The sequence below is a fragment of the Stegostoma tigrinum genome, chromosome 37, assembly GCF_030684315.1.
Source record: "Stegostoma tigrinum isolate sSteTig4 chromosome 37, sSteTig4.hap1, whole genome shotgun sequence".
NCBI lineage: Eukaryota > Metazoa > Chordata > Chondrichthyes > Orectolobiformes > Stegostomatidae > Stegostoma > Stegostoma tigrinum.
This window is the reverse complement of record NC_081390.1, coordinates 22,065,862-22,089,275: the sequence shown is the minus strand read 5'-3', so window position 1 is coordinate 22,089,275 and position 23,414 is coordinate 22,065,862. Positions and strand designations below refer to the sequence as shown.

The window sequence follows — 23,414 nt, the reverse complement described above, 5'->3', positions numbered from 1 at the left end:
GAATGTGCGGTAAACAGATCAGCCACAATCTTTTTGAGTGGCTGAGTAGGCTCGAAGAGCCGAGTATCTTGCTCCTGTTCTTAACTCCTACGTTCACACATATACATGCATGCACTCTCAACAGCTGGTGGAACACAGAACACAAGTGTAAGCTGCCTTATAGGTGTGATGAAAAATTAAGGCACTTGCATAATCTTCTAAGGAAAGTTACTTGTCACAGGGCAGAAATTTACTTCTTTTCCTAACAACACCATAGGTTCAAGAAGGCGGCTCACCACCACCTTCTAAAAGGCAAGTAGGGGTGGACAAGACAACGATAGCCTAGCCAGTGACACCCACGTCCCATGAAAGAATAAATAAAGTGACACAGATCATGCAAAATGGAGATGGCAAAAAGGTCCCCACAGTGACAGCTGTTCTTTGCAGTGCTATGCTACAATTGTTGTATCTTCAGTTTTACTACTCTACTGGTTAATAATAATTTCAATTCATTGAATTTCCCATTAACAACTCACCAATTGTGATGCTCATTTTTATTTTGAATATCTAGCCCATAAAAAAAAAGCGTCAACAACTGCTTCCTGCAGAGGTGAACGTATTTGAATTCAATCTTGTAGAATTGATAATGTTACCTAATTGCATGCAAGCAAAATTTCATACAATATGAAATGTTTTAGTTACATTTTGTTGCACTTTTGAGAGCAAGATCTATTTTTCTTGGCCTCTATATACATAACTATAAGCAGAGTACAGTGAAGTAATTTGTTGTTGATACCAATGAACCAATCAGCTCAACAGTACCTTAAGGACAATGAAGGAAGGGCAATAAACGCTGGCCCAGCCAAGAATGCCCACATCCCACGAATGAATTAAAAATCTAGCGCCTGGGAAATGCTCGCACTTGCTTCCCCCTCCTTATTTGAAAACACGGAGCACCTCCCAGCCCAGAGCATGGCCAGGATTGGGAATCATTTTGCAGGTGATCACAAACCAACATTCCCATGAAGAAGTGAAAAATCGTCTATGCTGCACAGTTTGGGAATGCAACTGCCCTGCACCACAATGTAGGAAATATCATTAAAACCAGATAGTGCAATGACAAAAAAAACCCCTAAAATAGCTGTAGAATGGTGAATACATCTTTCAGCAGCAACGACATTAACAAATCCTCAATTCTGAGGAAGGGTCACTGGACCCAAAATGTTAACTGTTTCTTTCTTCACAGATGCTGCCAGACCTGCTAAGCATTTCCAGCAACATCAGGTTTTGTTCATGACTTACAGCATCGGCAATGGTTTTTGTTGTTAACAATTCCTACATCCACTTCACAGACAAGTCATTTCCAGTCTGACACCTTTAACATATCTTGCTACAATTATTTACTCAATATTCAAAAGTGCGATTTTTGCAACAAGTTAACTTGGATGCTTCACCATGAATGACTGAGAAAGTGAAATAAACTTCTATGATTCAATACATTTGTATCCAATTATGAACTAACCACTCAGCAGTACAATAGGCAAGCATAACTTTTTTTTTACAAATTTCAGATGCCAGCTTAAGGAGATGGAATTCCTCCAGTTGTTGGAATAAAACTGGCAGAGTTTGACTGTGAGACATCCTCACAGGACTGACAACCCACAGTTGCTTAATTTGCAACAATTTATGCTGGCAAGGAAACCAAAGCATGGACACCAATTTGGGGGTTTAAAAGCTGTTGAAACAAGGTGCTGGGAAAATCGTGGCCTGCAGGATTTCACACACTCCTTTCTGAGGTACACGCCAGAATCATCTAAGTCCAGAAAGCATGGGCCAACTCGTATGCTGCGACAACGACAAAAACAGGTGAGCATACTAGCTACAGCAGACCATTCAGCTTCTTGAGCATGTTTCCATAACACAAATCATGGCTGAGCATCTACCTCAATGCCATGTTCCCATGCTTTCCCACAACTCTTGAAATCTATCAATCTCTGTACTGATTATGCTCAATTTCTATATGTAGTTACTGCTGCAGTGCAGGCAGTTTAAAATCTCCAGATTTTCAGCACTGGTAATACTTGGTACAAAAATCCAACAGGCCCTATTAAGAGCTACTGACAATTGCGAGGTTCCTTACTGGTACTTTGGCTCAGTAGAATTTCATTTACGTGAAATCACAGCAGTAGGATGAAATCTAAGGAAAAATTCTGGCTACACTAAGTCTGAGGACATCCAAGTAGGTATCTCTAAACTTCACGGGGTCCATGATAAGAGCTGCAGGTGTCATGTTTAACAGTTCTCTTGAACAGTTCCAAGGAAGGGTCACCGGACCCGAACCGTTAACTCTGTTTTCTCCTTCACAGATGCTGCCAGACATGCTGAGCTTTTCCAGCAACTTTGCTTTTGTTCTTGATTTACAGCATCTGCAGTTCTTTTGGTTTTTGACTGTTCTCTTAATCTGCAAAATATCTGATGAATTAGGTGTTTGTGGATGTGAGTTTGCTCAGAGCCAGAAGGTTAGTTTTCAGATGTTTCGACACCATTCTAGGTAGCGTCATCAGTGAGCCTCCGATGAAGCGATGGTGTTATGTCCCGCTTTCTATTTATCTGTTTAGGTTTCCTTGGGTTGGTTGTCATTTCCTGTTCTTTTTCTCAGGGCATGGTAGATTGGCTCCAAATCAATGTGTTTGTTGATGGAGTTCCATCAGGTGTTTCTTCCACTGTATTATGATAGCACTGCTTTCCTTCGGATAACTGGCATTAAATGTTGGAAGTTAAAACAGGGAATCTTCAGGGACAAAATTAATGTTTGCACTTGTGTATGAGCACACGAACCACATCCACTGACTGCAGAAGATAAGAAGGGACTGCACAACCCTGGTCATATTGGTGATGAGCCAAAATTTGTGAAGATGCAGCAACCAAAATAAATTTAAGTGGAGACCTAATTGGATTTTCTTTAAAAGGAGCAAAGATAACAAAGAACTACAGCAATGCCAATAATATATCTGAAATATGACATGCCTTATCAATTTTTTTCCTTATACTCTGTCATAAAATACTATATGCTGAATTAGACCATAAATTATTTTCAATAATTAATGACCAAGATTCCAGTAATCAGTCAGTGGAAAATAAGATCTTCTTTTGCAGTTCAGGAACTCAGCACTCCACTTCTAACCATTAATTTCATATTTAATAATTTACAATTCTGTTGTGAAACTAGCTGGAAATAGTGTACTGAATGTACAATAAATAAGTTGTGTGTTCAGCAATATTGTGTAAATTAGGAACAAACTGTAAATACAAGGTTACGTGAAATTGAGCACTGTTTCTGTACTCAATACTCCAGGTTACATTCAACACTTTAGCATAGTCATTAAAAAATGAAGCAACCTTAAATTTCAACCTTAAACCCAGCTTCACTTATCTGAACCAGTTCAGGAGTCCACCCCAACAGCAACACAATTTGGGAAAGAACGAAAGTACAGCACATGTATCTAAAAGGAAAAAAGGCAAGAAAATGGCATCTCTGGAGCTGAATTATGACATGTTCCAATGAGCATCACCATGCCTTGATTGTAATAGTTAAATGGGTGATGCAAAGAAAGATTGATGGGGAGCTAGTCAACTCATCCTTCCACAATAACTCAAATACTTACGAGTACCCATTTGAGTCTTGAAACGTTTTACAATTTTTGCTTCGACGATCTCAAATAGGCAACATCATCATTGCTTTATGACATATGTTTTGAATTTGCCTTTTGCCTTGTTTTATAATTGTGTCTAGACTGAAAAATAGTCAGAACTAGGATTAATGTTTTCAATTCCACTTGATGTCTTCAGAAGATCCATTCTCAAGGAAGACTTTCTGGACTTTTACACAGTGTGTGATGCCTGTGATTTTCAAGGCCAGTGCCAATTGTCACCCCCGGCTCCTCCTCTTTCCCATTCCCGAGTAAACAGAAGTAAAATTAAACATCATAAAAACCGAAGCAACTGTAGATGCTGTAAATCAGGAACAAAAACAAAGTTGCTGGAAAAGCTCAGCAGGTCTAGCAGCATCTGTGAAGGAAAAAAACAGAGTTAACATTTCAGGATCAGTGATGTTCTGGGAAAAGGGTCATTGGACCCGAAACATTAGCTCAGTTTTTCCTTCACGGACGCTGCCAGACCTGTTGAGCTTTTCCACGTACATTGTTTTCGTTCTTGTGTTAAAATTAAACATTACAAGCCACTAATTCAAGAGTTAAACAAAATATTTTGACACGTGAATGGAAATCTTAAAGAAAAACTGATCATGTTAATGGAATATTGCATTGTTAAGAGAAAGACAGCTTGAAGAGTTATGTTCAATTTTGATCCTTTTGATGTGAAATACATTTTAATGATCCATTTCTTCAATTTGTACATTCTTCCTAAGAGAGTTGTATGTCACAATTCATCAATAAATACTCACTGGACAGAACAGTAGTGAGAAAAATGTAATCAGAGAAGGAAATCAGCCCGCATTCGCCCAGTGTGTAAAATATGCTGTCCTCGTCAGCAAACTTCTCCCGTCCATGGGCAAGCTTCTACAAAATAAAACAGAAAAAGTCAGAATCATGACATGAACTGTAAAATTGTTGGGATTTCAAATACAGGCCTGGCATCAAACCGCAGGAGATGCAGAGCATAAGCAAAGATAACAAGAAATGGCAATTTAGTAGACTGGAAAATTGACCATGTTTCAATATACAAGAATGCACAAGCTGAGGCTAAAGGATTGGGTTGGGGGGACATACATGCAACAGCTGCTCTATCAGACACACAATAAACACTGCAATGTTTAAAACAGGAAAGACTGATGCAGAGAGATTCACATACCAAATGCTGCAAAATATCACGCCAAAGTGCCAATGATCACTGCTTTAGGGATATCAGTTACCTTTATCTATCAAAGAATCTTAACAATGAGGGAGGTTATAAAAAAAGGGAAATTCCATTGTAATTGAGAACTAAAAAACTGCATTTATAAGCAAAGGGAACAGGCCTCTCAGCTCCTTTGTGGCATTCTATCAGATCATGGCTAATTCTGTACCTAATATCTATGTAATCACCTTTGTTAGAGATATGTTCAATTAACAAAGTCAAATTTCAATCGATCCATCATCCAAGCTAGATAGAAAGCCCAAATTTCAACTCGGATGTGATAGGAATAAGAGGTTTTCTGATTTTACTTTGAAATGACCTGATTCTAAATTTTAGGATTGTGTTTCCTTAATTTTTCTGGATCACTGTGTCAGACAACAGTTTCCAGTCCCGAAGAGTCATCATACAGGATTTAAAACTTTAAGTCTTTTTTTTCTCTCAGGAAGTGCTGGAGAAATTCAGAAGATCTGACAGCATCTGGAGAGTCATACAGCACAGACCTTTTGGTCCAACCATTCTGTGCCAACCAGACATCCCCAATCTGCCCTAGTCCCAACTTGCCAGCATTGTTTTTTAAGATTTATAGCATTTGCTGTATTTTGCTTTTATCTGAATCATTTTCTTTATCTAGGACAGTGAAATGATTTTAAACACCACAATTAAGTTGTTCCTTGATGTCCCAAACTCAAGGCAATACAAGCTTGGTTGATGTAGCTTCTCTGAATCAGAAACTAAGACCATAAGAAATAGGAACATGAGGCATTTCTGCCCCTCGAGCCTGCTCCACCATTCATCGCTGATCCAGCATTCCTCATGCCCACTTTCCTGTAACTTGAAATTCCCCGACTGCTGAAGAATCTATCTCAGCCTTAAATATACACAAAGATTCTGACCTTAGAGCACTCTGTGGCAACGAGTTCTAAAGTCTCATAAGCCTCAGAGAAAAAAATTACACATCATCACGGTCTTAAATTGGCCCTCTTTATTCAGAGACTATGTCCTCTTGCTTTAGACTTTTATGAAAGTCCTCTCACCAATTACACTGTGAAGCTCCTTAAAAATCCTGTATGTTTCAGTGAGATTCCCTCTCATTTACTAAACTCCACTGAGTAGGGTCGCAACCTGTTTAGCCTTTGTTCATAAGACATTCCCTCCACACCAGGGATCATTCTCACGAACCATCTATGAAATGCTTCCAATGAAACAATGTATTTCCTTCCATAAAGGGACCAAAACTTCGCTCAGTACTCCAGATGTGTTCTCAGTGGCACATTGTCCAGTTGCAGCAAGGCCTCCCTACTCTTATACTCCAAGGCCCTTGAAGTAACCCACCCTGATTACCTGCTGCACATGTCGGCTGGCTTTCTGTGTTTTGTGCACAAGTCCGCCAAGTCCCTTGGTGTTGCAGCTTTCTACAACTTTTCTCAGTTTAAATAATATGGATTTTTTTCCCCCCTTCCAAAATGAACATGGTCACATTTTCCCACAATGTCATCCATTTTACCAATGTTTTGCCTGCTAACTTATCAATATCCCTTTAAACTGCCTGTATCCCTCCTGCAAATTGACTCATAATTTGATCCTTTTGACTCGAATATAATTCTGATGATCCTGTGCTTCACTTCCTGAAAGTGAAATATATTCTTCCTGTGATTGCATGCTCAATAACAAATGCAGAAGTCCACTGATCAAGAATCTGTACAACTAGAGCAAAACTGTCTCGATATTGCAACTTACCTCAAACAAAAATTCCAGTAGCATTTCTGATTATGTTTTGTGTTAAAAAGCTTGATCACAACTTCAGTAAGTGAAACACATTTCTTTCAACTTGTAAGCCTGCATCTTTTATTTTCTGCCTTTTCAAAGGTATAACTGATGTTTACCAGATATTCTTTGGAATCATGTGTTCAAACTTTTGTTGGATTCAAGCTACAGATGCTGAACAAATACTATTCACCAGTTCAGATCTGTCCAAGTTTAAGACACTAATTCAGTGTGTTCAAACTTAAATATAACACACATCAGCAAATACTAAGCTACATTACAAACCAGAAGTGGCATTTTAAAACACAAACTACACAGAATCCTTGATGACCAATTGCTCGCACAAGTCCTTTTAATAATTTCTTGGAATGACTCAGTAACTTTAAAAAAAAACACCCTATCATGCAGTAAACATAACACCCCCATCAGAATAATTTCCAAATAAGATAAGTAAAATATGTAAATCAAATAAATAAATCCAACTTCAGAAATAGAGTGACAAGATAAGGAAACTCCAAACTACCAACATTATCGACTTTCACGTGAATTCGTACCAATCCTACAGTAATAACACTCAGGAATAAAACAAATAAAGAGATATTTTTCTGTGATAGCAAACTATGCTTTCATACACAATTGCCTGGCATTTTAACATTAACTGTTTGGATATCACATCCTCACCTGATATCAAACCACAAACAAACCTAATTCTAAACAATAAGTAGGAGCAAATTACTGCAGATGCTGATTTGAGATGTTAGCTCGCGCTTTCTCTCTCGCTCTCCACAAGCTGCCTGAGCTGCTGTGATCTCCAGCATTTTTTGTTGCCAATGCAAACAATAAGCATTTGATGCTTTAGTGTTACAGCACGAGTTTCACACCGTACGTTGTTGCCAGACAGTTGACTGGACATAAACAACCTCATGAATCAACATTTCATGTGACATTTAACTATGCAGTAAGAAATAATTTCAAAAAACAAGCAGTGATAAAGCTCCCTCAAAGGAAAAGCAAATCCATTCAATCACTTTGAAGAGAAAAAAAAAACTGCTATTCTATTCATTTCCTAAATGAAACATATTAAACAATTCAATTCCTGACACTAAGAAATCATTAATGGATACTCAGCGGTTCTGATGAAAGGCGACTGACCCAAAAGGTCATCTGCCAATGTGGTATACTGCATCCACTGTACCCGGTGCGGCTTCCTCTACATTGGGGAAACCAAGCGGAGGCTTGGGGACCGCTTTGCAGAACACCTCCGCTCAGTTCGCAACAAACAACTGCACCTCCCAGTCGCAAACCATTTCCACTCCCCCTCCCATTCTTTAGATGACATGTCCATCATGGGCCTCCTGCAGTGCCACAATGATGCCACCCGAAGGTTGCAGGAACAGCAACTCATATTCCGCCTGGGAACCCTGCAGCCATATGGTATCAATGTGGACTTCACCAGTTTCAAAATCTCCCCTTCCCCTACTGCATCCCTAAACCAGCCCAGTGCATCCCCTCCCCCCACTGCACCACACAACCAGCCCAGCTCTTCCCCCCCACCCACTGCATCCCAAAACCAGTCCAACCTGTCTCTGCCTCCCTAACCGGTTCTTCCTCTCACCCATCCCTTCCTCCCACCCCAAGCCGCACCCCCAGCTACCTACTGACCTCATCCCACCTCCTTGACCTGTTCGTCTTCCCTGGACTGACCTATCCCCTCCCTACCTCCCCACCTACACCCTCTCCACCTATCTTCTTTACTCTCCATCTTCGGTCCGCCTCCCCCTCTCTCCCTATTTATTCCAGTTCCCTCCCCCCATCCCCCTCTCTGATGAAGGGTCTAGGCCCGAAACGTCAGCTTTTGTGCTCCTGAGATGCTGCTTGGCCTGCTGTGTTCATCCAGCCTCACATTTTATTATCTTGGAATCTCCAGCATCTGCAGTTCCCATTATCTCTGACCCAAAAGGTTAGCTTTGTTTCTCTCTCTCCACAGATGCTTCCAGATCTGTAGTGTAATTTTCTGCTTCAATTATTCAGAAATATTTTATTGACCAAGAGGCTCAATATGTTTAAAGCTGTGGAGACCATAATTTCAACTTTCCACCAATGTAAATAGAGCTGGGAGGTCTTGTTGCACAGGGGGCAGCATCCATGCCTCTGAAACAGAAGCCCCAGGTTAGAGTGATACCCCAGGATGTAATTCCCAGGGGAGATGTATTCATTGAGAGGCCGAACAGGCAAATCCTTCCAACACACACCAATGGGAGGTGGTGACAGCAGCAGAGATTCCAAATCAGGTATGTGTTTTTTTTTCTTTATTTATTCACAGGATGAGGGTGTCGCTAGCTAAGTAGCATTTATTGTCTATCCCTAATTGCCCAGAGAGAGCAGTTGAGAGTCAACCACATTGCTGTGGGTCTGGAGTCACATGCAGGCCAGAGCAGGTTAAGGGTGGCAGTTTCCTCCCATAAAGCACATTAGTGAACCAGATAGGTTTTTCCTGACAATCAGCAATGGGTTCAAGGTTATCATTAGATTCTTAATTCCAGAAATTTTATTGAATTCATCTGCCATGGCGGGATTCAAACCTGGGTACCCAGAATGTGATTTGGGTCTCTGGATTAACAGCCTACCGATAAAACCACGAGGCCATCGCCTCCCTGTGACAGAAAGAAAGGACTCTACCATTACTGTTACTAGTTTGAGACTTGAAATGTGCAGAGGTATATGTTGTCACAGCAACTCTGACGCCATAATTCCTATCACAGTAGAAAAGACTTAGCCTAACAAAGAGAAATTTAGACTATTAGTATTGGAACACAAGATGCTGCAGCACACAGATTGACATGGTATATGGATTCACAGCAATGAACCCTGCTCTCAGTCATGAAACGGCCAAGAAATGGCAAGCACTGAGAAAATACATCTCGGCATTTCCAAGTCCAGCTGGTTGTATGTAACATTGGCAGGTGCCTGAAATGAAGTTTCTAGATATTCTCCTGGGAATGGGAGATGCATGGAAATAAGATGAAGAAAACTGAATTGAAGGGAGATAAAACAGAGTATGGAGAGGAAGGAAGGAGAAAAGGGAAAAGGGGGAAGAAAATGGTGAAGTAGCAGGAACCATTCCTGCTCTTGCAGATGGTCAATCTTTCACTGTTGACATGTGTTAATTGAATACATAATTTGCAGATGGATAACAGCGCTCTGCACAAGATTAGCAGGAATCAGGAAGAATGGCAGAGTTCAATGATAGGTGCAGATGAACCATCAGAAACTGTTCTGACTCCAAAATAAATATCGCCTCAAGAATCTATTGGAGTGGCACATCTCATGGTCTGCTGTTCATTAAACACTTTTTCTTTTAGTCTACTGTTCAAAAGATCTTTTCCTGCAAGTTGTTTGAAGCACAAGCTGAGAGTTATTGCAATATCAGGGACCGAGGTGTACAATTACTCCTTAACTAACAACATTTAAGCAATGTGAAATAAACAGAGGACCAGCAGAGAAGGAAATAGATGAATAAGAGTTAAAATTAGGGGAAAAAAATATTGATTACTGATACAAAATGAAAAAGCAAGAAAATAAGACCTTTAACATTTCTAATCTCTAATAGCAATTGACAATCTGTAGCAATGAGCCTCAATTGTTCCCTTTTCATAAGACCATTAGACATAGGAGCAGAAGTTAGGCCATTCAGCTCATTGAATGCCGGAGCAGACTCAATCATGGCTGATAAGTTCCTCAACCCCATTCTCCTGCTTTCTCCCGGTAACTCTTGATAATCAAGAACTTATCTATCGCTGTCCTAAATGTACTCAATGACCTGGCCTCCACAGACTTCTGTGGCAGTGATTTCCATAGATTCACCACACTCTGGCTGAAGAAGTTTCTCCTTATCTCGGTCCTAAACGGTCTTCCCTTTACACTAAGGCTGTGCCCTCAGGTCCTAGACTCTCTACCAATGGAAGCATCTTCCCAACATCCATTTTGTCCAGGCCATTCAGTATTCTGAAAGTTTTAATTAGATACCCCTCATCCTTCTAAACTCCAATGAGTACACTCCCAGAGTCCTCAAACGTTCCTCATATGTTAAGCGTTCCATTACTGGGGCCATTCTCGTGAACTTCCTCAGAACCTGCTCCAGGGCAAGTATGTCTTTCCTGAGAATTGGAGCCCAAAACTACACTCAATACTCCAAGTGTGGCCTGACCAGAACCTTATAAAGCCTCAGTTGTACATCTCTACTTTTATATTCAAGTCCTCTCAAAATAAATGCCAACATTGCATTTGCCTTCCTGACTATTGACTCAATCTGCAAGCTTACCTTGAGAGAATCCTGGACTAGAATTCCCAAGTCTCTTTGCATTTCAGACTTCTGAATTTTCTCCCCATTTAGAAAACAGTCCATGCTTTTGTTCTTCTTACCAAAGTGCCTGACCTCACACTGTCCCACAAACACTTGAGCAACAGACTATTAACACATGATAGCTGATGACATTGTATAGGAAATTTATGCGAAGTTGATGCTAGGCTTTCCTCAGTTTGTGATTGTAATTTACATGGGCCATCCTCAGTTTTAGAGTATAACTTATGAACATTATCACCAAAAAACAGATATACTTAGGAATACCGCAGCCGTATGCTTCCATCTAGATAGGCAAGCTACATTCATGGTTTAAATAAAGCATTTGCAGAATCCCATATGACAACAACACTGCTTTCAAGAGGTTATTTTGTCTTGGCTTTTTTTTCCAAGAGGTTTTAAGGCAGAAGTGCCTGGCCAGCTACTGAAGGCAACGTGACTAAACAGCTTGCGAGGCCTTGGGTTTTTTGAAAAAGTCAGAACAACTGAGGCAGTCTGGGTGTAGCCAGGTCTCTCAGACCAGGCTTTCTAGGTTTTTTTTAAATTTTAAGATTTAGCTTTAGCCAGGAGCTATTGGGGTCTCAAAAGAGTTGGAAGCTTCCGTGAATGTCTCTTAGTTTTTCTGAATCTAGACAATTTAGACTCATCCTGTCTGAATTTGTCTGAATTTTCTCGATGTTTATTTTCTTCTGGATTACAGAACTCCATGTAAGAATCTCCAAATTTTCCTTTTTGCCAAGGGGTGCGTTTAGGGCATGTTACTATACTGGAACAGTTAATTAGTAGTAGCTACTGTATTTGTTATTCTGTTGTTTCCAATAGAGTTAAGTTATTCTAAATTTTTCTTTCTTTAGTTGTATTTTAACCAGAGTGTTTAAATAAATTGTGTTTTGCTTTTTATTGAGTAGTTTGACCGCTCACGTTGAATCAGGAATAGACACTTTATATCTGCCTTGAAAAAGTGAGGTCTTAAAAATATTTTGAGGTGGTCTGATCTGGTCAGACCTTCTAAGCTCAAAACAGGCACTTAAGGAATGACTAGATTGAGGTTCATAAACAGGGTTAGTTGATATGGTTCAAGAGGATCACCAACTGAACAGATATAATACACAAAGTATGAGATGCTGGATGAGTCTAAATTGTGGTTAGAAGAGAGATGGAATACGGCACTTGAAAATAGAATACTTTTGGGTGAAGATCTATATACATAGGGCTGATTTACAAATGTATATAAATTAGTTTATGATATTTCAACTGGTACCCTGAACTAAGTACAAGCCTTCGCTAATTTTGCATATTTGCTTAGAAGATTAATTAACACAAACATTAAGTGTGTTCAACTTGGTTTCTTACATCTTAAATGGCTGTGTAGAAGTTGCATCTAGATTAATGAGTTGATCAGGGAATGTGTCAGTAAGAATTACTTGGCTACAAGTGATTGAAGATAAAATTCAAGGCAATTTCCATTTACCCTTGAAGAATTTAATGAAGCAGTTTTCATGGATCCTGTAGACTAATCTCAAAAAATATTTTTTAATTGTACACTATTAACAAAATAACATTATTATTTGAACTACAAATGTTAAGGTACTTCTGTGGCTTAATTGTAGACATCTAGGTAGACATATAGAACAGCACATAGGTATATAGCAGCCTAGAAGGTTGGTGTGGGGTGACAAGTGGTCGAGGCTTTAAAGGTTAAAACAAAACAATGAAGGCAAACTTCATTCAGAACTGTACAAGCAGGGGAGACATAGGTCACTTGGCTACACAAACAGACTTAATCACAATAGCAGATATTCGGAGATAGCAAGAATTGCAGATGCTGGAGTCAGAGATAACAGTGTGGAGCTGGAGGAACACAGAAGGTCAGGCAGCATCAGAGGAGCAGCAAAGTTGACATTTCAGCAGATATTCATTAACATTAGAGAGGGATAATTGCTATAAAGGGAAACTGTTTGCATTTCAAAGGAACATGACACTGGACATGGGGACAACAGGAGCTTGATTAGCCTTACAGTAGAAAGCAATCCTCACTGTCACATTAGAAGAGTGAACCGTCAATACTATAATTGTCTTGAACTTGTTCATGGTCACATGACAAATAGCATATTGGAAAATACATAAAGAAATATACAGTCATGGAATACGAAGTCTCAAGCTGTATCCTGAAATGTATATGGTAAAATGAGGCTTTTGCTTTTTTTTTGGATCCCAAAACATCCCCATGTCAGGAGTCATTTGAAACACTGCTCTGAGGTTCATAACAAAATCATGAAGGACTCCTTGAGCACCTCATTTGTACATTTTTCAAAACCTTCAATGCGCGCAGCTCAAGATTGTTGGTGAGATTTCAATAGCTACAACAGCATTCAGCTCGATGAGATACTTCAAAATAATGTTTATGTAATGAAAAATGTTAGAGATCTACAGATATTTAACTTTGAGTTTGGATTTCAAAATAGACCAAATGAGTTTGATTATTTTTGTGAAGGATCTTTAAAAGACAGAACTAGGCCACGTGGTATGCCAGAGAACTGACCTAATCCATAATGTGTCAGGGAGCAAACCTCTAGAATAAGATTGTGTTTAGGTAGAGTAAACAGTGAAAGCAGTCAACTTGTTTTCCATTTAGAATAATCAAGGATTCATGTTAGGTTAGAAATCAAGAGTTATTCAAAGATTTTAGCGCTGTCTGGAAGAGACCTGACCAAGGCAGTAGCAAGCATACAGTTTGTCTCTTAGAAATCCCCCTCTAGACCAGGTCAGGGAAAACACAGTTCCTTATTAGTAAAGAGATAACAAGATGTAGAGCTGGATGAGCACAGCAGGCCAAACAGCTTCAGAGGATAATGTTTCGGGCCTAGGGAATTCAGAGGAAAGTGAGAAAGTTTGTGCTCTCAATCTTGAGAGTAATCATGTGAGAAGAGTCCACAGCTCTCAGAAAAGAAATTTGGATAAATCAGCTAAGTAGAACTTAAGATCTAATAGAGGAGTACTTGCCCTGATTTTTTCCTGCAATTTGAATTTCTGTAAACTGATTGTGTTGGGAAATTTTGTTTTGCTGTATATCTTAAGATATTTAAAGCTATGTACTACATGCAATTTTGTTTTTGTTTTCACCTTTCACGTAATTAACTTCTGTTCTGCTGTTAAAGAAACCCTGCACCTTCCTGTGACAAGGTTTCAATGAATGCCCACAACGTTAACTAAAATAGAGGGGAAAAGAACATGACCTATCAAGCTAGGTCTCGTTTGGGATATAACTTGTATGTAACACCAGCTAATGGTGCTACTGGACATGTCCTACTATATTAGGTACATACAAAATAGGTGATTTTCAGCATTTAGAATCTGATTGACCGGATAATGCCCTGAAATTAACTGCACATCAGGGATTTCATGTGCAGTTCTGTATACAATTTACTCTAATCAGCTATAACTGTCAGATCTTTGCTCTGTTATCTCTGAAAACAGAGAAAGTAAAAGACATATTTCAGATTTTAAATCACACTTATCTTTCAACCACTTGAGTAGGAAAATGGCTTGAGAAAAATATAGCTTCAACAACTTTTTCTGCACTAGAACAGAACAATACATATGAGATAAAAGTTACAAATTCCAGTTGATTTCATTTCACCTAAACTGACTTGTGAATTGGTTGCTTGTTAGGTTAATAAAGTTTTGCAACATTCTTTGACATCCTATTTTGAAGATACAAATCTACTGTCGTGACTGTGATTAATAGTTGTCATTGCTCTGCTTGAATTGCAATCAATAAAACATATACATACTAGTGTACTCACCAACGGTATCAATTCATTCTGCTTCTGTGATTTTGCAGCTTTCCAACTCATTAGAGTTGTCCCAAATGGAATACTTAATTAAAATATTACTAACCATCTTGAAAACGAATTGACATAAAGGGAAATAACACTGCATACCACAGACTTTGAATTGTAAAAATATTACCAGAAAACTTGCGTAGCATTTCAGAAATTTAAATTTTGCCAATGAAAAGGCACCTGTACCATTAAGTACAAGCCCCAATTTCAGAGGTGAGTATAATTAGCAAGCGGCATGCAAATACAGAGAATTAACGGATTTAAATTATTGGTTGTTCAGTATTTCTGAAAGCTATTTTATACAAACCAAATGCAACAAGGTGATTTGGCGCTTTTATAGCGAATGACACTAGATTTTAAAAAAAAATTCATTCATCACATGAGGGAGTCATTGGATAGGCCAGCATTTGCCGCCCATTCATAAATGCTCAGAGGGTACTTCGGAGCCAACCACATTGCTTTTGGTCTGGAGTGAACTATCAGCCATACCAGGTTAGGTTCGCAGATTTCTTTCACCATACCAGATGGGTTTTTACAGTAATCAACAAGCGATGACATGGTTGCCACTAAGTTAGATTTTGATTCCAGATGCTTTTTTTTTGATTGGAATCAAAGTTAACCACCTGCCATACTGGAATCCAAACTCATCTTCAGAACAATTGCCTGGATTTCTGCACAGTTTTCCCAGTGACATTACCATTACACTATCACTTCCCTCATGAAGCATATTGTCTGGAAAATCTACCATCTATATATTATAAACAGATTTATACTGGACTATTTACATATACTTTCCAATGATCATTTAACACAGCAAATCATTGAAATACATACAGCTGGATGAACACAGCATCAGCAGTTCCTTCTATCTCTAAAATATTAAAATAAATTGCTTTTTATCCTAATCTGAGAATCAATGGAAGTAGTGCCTTCAATGCTCTGATTTCCAGTTTCCTGAACAAAAATTCAAGAAGAATTGCAGCTGTCAAGCATTCTGTAAAAGACTAAAGTACCAGCTCTGTGAACTCAATCTTTTTCTAATCTATTTTCAACCCTAATATTCATGGCAGGCATACAAAACATGAGGTCAAGAGTTAAGAATTCTACATACCTTCAAACTTAAGGTTGAAAATGTTCATCATCAGGGATTTAACAGAGAAATAATTTTTATGGCGATTAACTTTATTGGTGCTGCATCCAACGAAGGTGTTTGAATCATAGTCAACCTTAAAACTGGGTCATGAATTTTGAACACAGTGGAGTGTTACAGTTACAGATCTGACGGCTTGAAGTTCATTTCCCACGGACTGCAAGTTGGAATGGATTTGATTGATTCAAAATGTGCATGTGGCTAAGTGTGCAACCTACAGCTAACCATATACAACTTTTTCACACTCGCTCACACACACTCTCACACACAAAACCTTATATATAGTAGACATTATTCAAACAGAAACACAATAGTGCTTGTTATTGTATGAAAATGAACAAAGTGAAATTACTGCACAACTTTTCATCCGGTGCTATCAATTGTTCCCACTTGATAAAAATATCCTGTTTTGTCGCTCCTGATGATTTATGAGCTTTTATCTTTCACAGTTTTCTATTGCTAAGCTGCAGATTCCACATACGTAAAAGTTTCCTTCAGTTATCTAAAGGTTTACTTACTGCTGGCAATTGTAACGTTGCAAATAATAGAGGTTCAGAAGAGCACTAATTAAATCTTGAGGTCTCCAGGAAAAAGCGGAAATGTGCTTGAATTTTAAACCTGCAGTATATGTTTTTTTTAGCAACCTTTCACTGATTCAAGGGAGTGTTGGCAGGGAATTTACAGGTTAATCTTTATTTCAAAGATTTCACTGACATCTTTGAGCAGCTTGTCTGCTAAATCATGGATCTGCATAAAATATGGAATGGAGAAGGAAATAATGACCTGAAAGGAAAACGATTTCTGCCCCTTTCAGGTAAGGTCCATTAACATGGTGGACTTGCTTGAGCACAGACTGCACAAACCTTTCACTGTTCATGTTCAACGTACTTAACTTAATTTCTAATAATACATGTAATCCAAGGAAAAGTCTGTATATATATTCACTGATCCCCAAAGACAGATAAAACAAACTTAGGTGTACATATCTCCATGGCTGATTAAAGGTCAATTACTTCCACAAGCAGATCTCTCCTCTTCCTCAGTCACATAATTTCATGGACACAAGAAGGAAAAGCAGAAGCAAGCCATTTGGGTACTTGAAGCTGCTCCACCATTCAATAAAATAATGGCTGTTCTGTTTATGTTGTGAATTGCACATGGCCTGATAGCCTTATCAGGAATATTAACAATCTTATGCATTTCAACTAAGTCACCTCTTACTTTTCTGAACTCTAGTAGAAACAAACCCTGCCCAAGTATAATCTTGGCCATGTTAAATAAATTCCAAGTGGAGTAGAGTAACATCACTTCATTGGAGGCTCCACTGATAAATGTCAGCTAGCGTGGTGACAAAACATCTGAATGAAAACAAGCCAGCTCAGTGAGCAAGTCAACAACCTCACCCACAACCCGAGCTGCAGATCTTTACAAAAACTTTAATCTTATTACACGCTAACATCATTGTAACTTTCTTAACCTGGTTTTTTGAAGTGTTGATTGATCCAGATGGAATGTCTTTTCAAAACAAATAGCCTAATGCATGCTTGAAATTCTCATCTGTTCCCTTGGAGAAGTCCTAACAGTGGAATGCTACAATCCCCCATCCCCAGTAGGTCTTATCGTGGTTTAGGAGTCAATTAGAGGCAAGGCTTGTCGTCATTAATAATTTCCCACATTCAAAAAATACAGCTGATGATTTGTTCGGCCTGTTCAAGACAGAAATCAATAGATTTCTGGATACTAATAACATCAAGGTCAAGGGGCACTGACATGGATGATCAACCATGATAGAGTTGAATGGTGTCGCAGGCTCGATAAGCTGAAAAGTCTTCTCCTGCTCCCAAGTTCTTTCAAGGCTCGGGAGAGGTCACTTGAATAGATCTATAGATTTCTTGGCTGACCCTAACTCCTATCATTGCATACGAAATAAAATTCTCTCTAAATCTGTCATTACTCAGAACTGGAGTTTGTGAAATTCTTCAGTAAATCTGAAAAATTAAACAGAAGGTGAATGGGGGCAGGTCAAAAAATTCAACAAGAGAGCTTCTTACATTAACCAACGTAGCAACAGAATATATCATTGCAGCAGAACCATTTTCTTTCACAGTAGCAATTATAGACAAACCGATACCTTGTTCTGCTTTCTGCAACTGCTTCAAATAAATTACATCCACAAAATCATGAAATCACAAATGGTTTTTGCCCTGCCTGCTTTAGCTCCTTCCTACATAAGACCTTAAGTAGCAGAAAGTTCAGTCAGTTACTCAGTGAATAATTCTCTCTCAATCAACCAAAATAGATTAACTGATAATGCAATTTTAATTCAGAGCCTCACCGTGTCCTCAAACTCCTCCACTATTGCAACGAGGCACAGAAACTGCACCTCATCTCTTGTTTAGGCTGACATCACCAACTGCCGTAATTTACAAGTTCTCTGGGTCCATTATCTCTTATTTCTGACATGCTCCACCATCCGTTTTTGTCACTCCATTCACAGCTCCGAAGAGGCAATTTGGATTTGAAATGTTACCCTGTTTTTCTCTCCACAGATGCTACCTGACCAACTGAGTTTCTCCAGCATTTTGTACTCTTATTTCTAGCTTTTCATCCTGTTCCTTCTTCCTTTCCTTAATATTTTTCAGGACTTGAAAAAAGACCTGTTTCTGTAACAGATTCCAGTTTTGATGAAAGTTCTTCACAGGCATGAAATACAAGCTGTTTCCGTCTCCAAAGATGCTGCCTGCCCTCTAAGTATTTCCAGCATTTCCTGATGGATTTCTCAATGAATCACCTCACTGCTGTCTGCGCAGGGCTTACAGTGTATAAATGACTGTGATTACATGCATATTGAAGGGATTGACACAAACTAAGTAACTCCTTGGGTGGTTTCTAAGCAATGAGATGAAGTACTACGTGAATTCAAGTTATTTCTCATTTTCATAACAGCACATTTGCCATATACATTCCATCCCATCTCAAATTTTCCATTAAAAAGATTTGCCATTGTGCAGATAACTTTTGGAAACACCGAACCATGGTGTTGAGCTCAGTGGTAATTAGAATTCCTGCAATATACATTCATAATGAAGGCTAGTATAAAAATAAAATGAATTTCAATTCAATTGATCAGTCTTTCCTGGTATCTCAGGCACTTGCAACATAGCATGCTGGGACAGTCCAGTCAGGAATATGGGGAGGAGAGGTCCTGCAGGGGAGAGCATGGTAAACATTGAAGTGCATACTGGGTTATGCACATGCTCACACACCTCATACCTGCCAGAAATCCTGACGAGTGGGAGTGTGGTTCAGAATGTGGTGAGAAGGGAAGAAAATGGGGGTCTGGTTACATCACAAAATACAGAATGCTGCATTGAATGATTATAAGCAACATAGCAGACAGACAAGAAGAAACAGTTAATGGCTACATCAACATTTCAGGCAACAGCAGCTTGGTTGGGATAGTTAGGCTTCTGTTCTGGTAAGGTGACAATGTTAAAACTTTGGCAGACCAAACACACACAGACTCACGAAATGTTTACAAAAAATATCACAACAGAGTCAAAGCATTTTAGTATTGTAGTGCAGACAATAGGCAAGATGTTGCTTGGTTAAAATGCATCACCCACAACTTTCCTATCCAGAGAACCTTTCAGAATTAGATATTATACCTGCAGAAATGACCCCAGGGCATGCACAAGTGTGCTTTATTGCAGATCTACTGTTATTTTTACAGTTCTCTATTAAGTGTTGTACAGTCTAATAGACTGCATTACACTCATAGAAAAACAGCAATAAGACTGCGGTATACCTTCAGAGAAATAACAGCCATACGAAGACTGCAACACATCTGTAGAAAAAAAACAGCCACAGTGAAACTACAACACACCTGTAAGGATAAAGTTAAACCGCAGTTAAATTGTAATCCACCTGTAGGTTAAAAAAAAACAGGACTACTAGATTTCTGTCAACCCCAAGGGTAATGGAGAGGCTAATGAGATTGTAATACAAGTGTACTGAGAGAACACAGTTATAAGACAACAACACAACAAAAAAAAGAGTGAGCTTGCAATACTCAGAACTGTAATCTTTTGCAAAATTACAGCATCTCACTGATGTTTTTCAAACAACTGAAACAGCTTGGGAAAATAATAAAATGAAAATGAGATCGATCAGGAAACAGTATTGTGGGAGGGTGGCAAGGACAAGGTTGAAAGCATTTCTTCAGCAATAAGAGCAGCATTCAAGTTTGAGTCTGTTGAGTCTGACTTGGATTTTTACAGAAAATTAATGAGGTATTGAGGATACTGCCAGCAAACAGGAGATTAAACTTCAAGGAGACAGCATGAACAGAAAAAAAATGGAAAGATGTGTTTAAAGTCAAACGAGATAGTGAGACAAAGAAAATCTGAAGATGAACTCGGGGTGCAGACAAAACTGTTGAGAGTCACTTTTAGACCAGGGTTGGGTAGGGGTGGCACCATTTTCTTTTCCTAAAGAACATTGCTGAAACAGATTGGTTATTAGGGCAATCTAGCAATTTTTACAACTTGCATCCTTCATGAATGCAGCTAATGTGGGCAAATCAAAATTGAAGTTCTTTTCTAATCATGTTTATTCTTACTGGAAATGTATGCTTCACAATAAAGCTGGTTTCCCATTTTATACTGGCACTTCGTTTATCTTGTTTAACATTAGGGTTTGTCATTAAAAATGTCTAGTTTTAATTCTTTACAAGGGGATCTTTCGATATTTATCTCACCAAGAACTATTGAGAGATTTTTTAAATATAATTGGTTCAAAAAAATCCTGTGCAATGTTAAGTATTGAATTTTACTAATTCTCCATGAAAATATACAGCATAGAAATCTTGGAGCAAAATGTTCCTTGAGCATTTATCAAAATACATTTTGAAAACTTGGAAAGAGTATGAACACACTGGCTGACTGGGAGTTTTCCTGAACAAAGAATAAACAAGGCATTACATCAATACAGAAGTTCCTGTGACGCTGACTGATGAATGTACCGAGAACATTAAAAGACTTCGACACTACGAAAAAAAAAGAGCAGTTCATCTGTTTCCTAAGGCAAAATATTAGGCAGATACAATACATCCATGATCAAGTTGTGTGTGTATATGATCAATGCTGGGCACAACAAATACATGAATGCGCTGGAGGGGAAAATTAATTTGTGATGTACACGTTAATAATGAACATAGATAAATTATAGTACCCACAGGAAAAACCCCAAGGGAATCTACAACTTAACTGCTGTTGCTCCTGTAAAAATGCTCAACAATCAACTTAAAACAAACATGTTAAATATTTGTTAAAGAAAGGAATTCAGTGCCAGCATTAATTGAACAATGCCAGTCAGAAAATAAAAATCAATTTGACAAGTCAGCAACTTGCAACAAAAGTCAACTTGTTTTAAAATAAAGTGTGTTGGTAAAATCTGATGGCTGCATTTCAGTGTTGCATAATTGAGGTGCAAATAATTACTTTCAAAATCATTTCTCCATTGTGAACCTGTTGTCATCAAATACCCGATGCAGAGATTTACTATTACATGGGTTGAAAAGGTGATTCATAGATAATTTGTTGACTGCAGAGACCAGGAAGGGTCTAAGTTCCATCCTCAGTCTGTTCTGAGTTAGCTTATCTCAGCTACATAGATAACTTGGATCTCAGGGCTGGACTTGTCTCACAGGGTTTATAGAATGCAAAGTTCTTGCGGCACACAGTAACCTTTGCTGATGGATTCTATGCAAGGATACTGATTGTTCCTGGACATTATTTTGCATGGTTAAACTGTTCACTCACACGTAAAAGGAGTGTCAGGGATGACATAGATTCAAAGTCAGAAACAGGGACCCAAACAATCTATTACTCTACTGGTTTCTATTCTCCAATAGTGACCAATTAGTGGGCATCTGACAGACAGAAGATTCTGGACAAGGCTCAGTTCTCCAAACACCAAGAATGGGGACAGGTGTTCTCAGCACAACTGCCTGCCTGCCCCCTTCAAAAAGAAAGTTCACCGGATCAAGCCTCAATTTGGTGAAAGCTGCCTGGTGAGCTTCTTGGTGAATCACCGGTCTCAATACTGAAGTCCCACCTTGTCAGAAGAAGCATCTAAGAGGCAGAAATCATCACCAGAGACCTGGTCTTTAGGGATTCCAACAGCAAGAAGCAGGGCATTTATCATGGAGTAGACATCATGTGGTAGTTTTAGGCAAGTATAAGGGGTGCTCTTCAATGGCTACCTCTTTGTCTCAATCCCTGCCCCTGACAGGCCCCAGGCTGGGTAGAATTGAGACTCTCAACCTCCTCAATATAGCACGCGAGTTGCTGTAGATTCCCAATTGCGGAACTGGCCACTTCTTGCCTGGTGGAAAGTCAGGCCAGTGGCAAGTTAAAATCCTTATGTGGGAGTTAATTGATCATTTAATTAGTGGCAAGTCAATGTGATCATCAAGGGCCCTTCTTGCCCAGCACTTAGTTACTAAGACAGCAAAGGGGTGATTTCTCTCCAGGGCCTTTCACCCAATTAAGTGCCCTTCTTACCAGCTTCAGGAAAGGGATAATTGCTCCTTTAATTCCAGTACAAGAGTCAATACAAGAGATATGGAAAATTAACAGTATTTTCTATTCAGATTCTAAAACTAAAAAGCCTAGGGGTCAATGTTTGTAACTGAGGAAATTCTGCAACCTCAAGAATTTCAGGTGGGAAAGAATAATTCAATAACTTGCTGACTTTGTTGCAGCACTGAAAATAGTTCCACCAATTCATCTTCTGTCCTTTTCCAACTTCTGCAGTGTTTTAGTTGATTGTTAAACGCTTAATTGAATGCTGTATCATCAGGAAATTTAAAAAGTATAATTTTAGAGAACATCTACTTGATATTTATTAAAAGGTGAGAAACAAAATGGTTAAAATGTAATTTGGTGCACCACATTCTTGATCCTAAATTTCACTTTTCGGTAGTCTCGGTCATGCCTTTGAATTTAACATGATAATATGGAGTGGGAATTCAGGCTTGCTACTAGATGTATGTTCAGATGCCTTCTAGTGCGTAATAGCTGAGATCATGATTGCAGAAGAATGGAACTTAAACTGTTCCTGTGCTGTGCAACCCAGAATCTGAAAGGCTGTGATACAGTCTGCACTAGGTGATGCAATGAGGAATTTCATCTATTGGAGAAACAGTGTTAGTTACGTCAAATAAGCAGAAGGTTAGAAGCCCAACTAGTTACTTCAGAAATGAACATTTAGCCAACCACTGTGAGGCCTCATTTACTATGTGTCGCACAGAGATCGTGCGCAAGGTACTGTAAGAAAACCTCAAGATAATTCACCAATCACGTTGTCCTCCCCAAAACAAAATACACATTAGGTCAGT

The 23,414-nt window shown here is 38.9% G+C and overlaps 1 protein-coding gene across 3 annotated transcripts in view; it reads right to left on the bottom strand.

Moving 5' to 3' along the window:
- micu1 (mitochondrial calcium uptake 1) overlaps positions 1-23,414 on the bottom strand; it is a 106,477-nt gene that overhangs the window by 28,842 nt on the left and 54,221 nt on the right. For 2 of the 3 annotated variants that reach the window (XM_048563725.2, XM_048563726.2), the window contains exons 7-8: positions 19,821-19,859; positions 4,442-4,556 (exon numbers count right to left, since the gene is read on the bottom strand). In XM_048563725.2, the coding sequence (XP_048419682.1) occupies positions 4,442-4,556; positions 19,821-19,859 (154 nt within the window). The remainder of the gene's footprint in view (positions 1-4,441; positions 4,557-19,820; positions 19,860-23,414) is intronic. The other variant, XM_048563728.2, reaches the window with a different exon arrangement.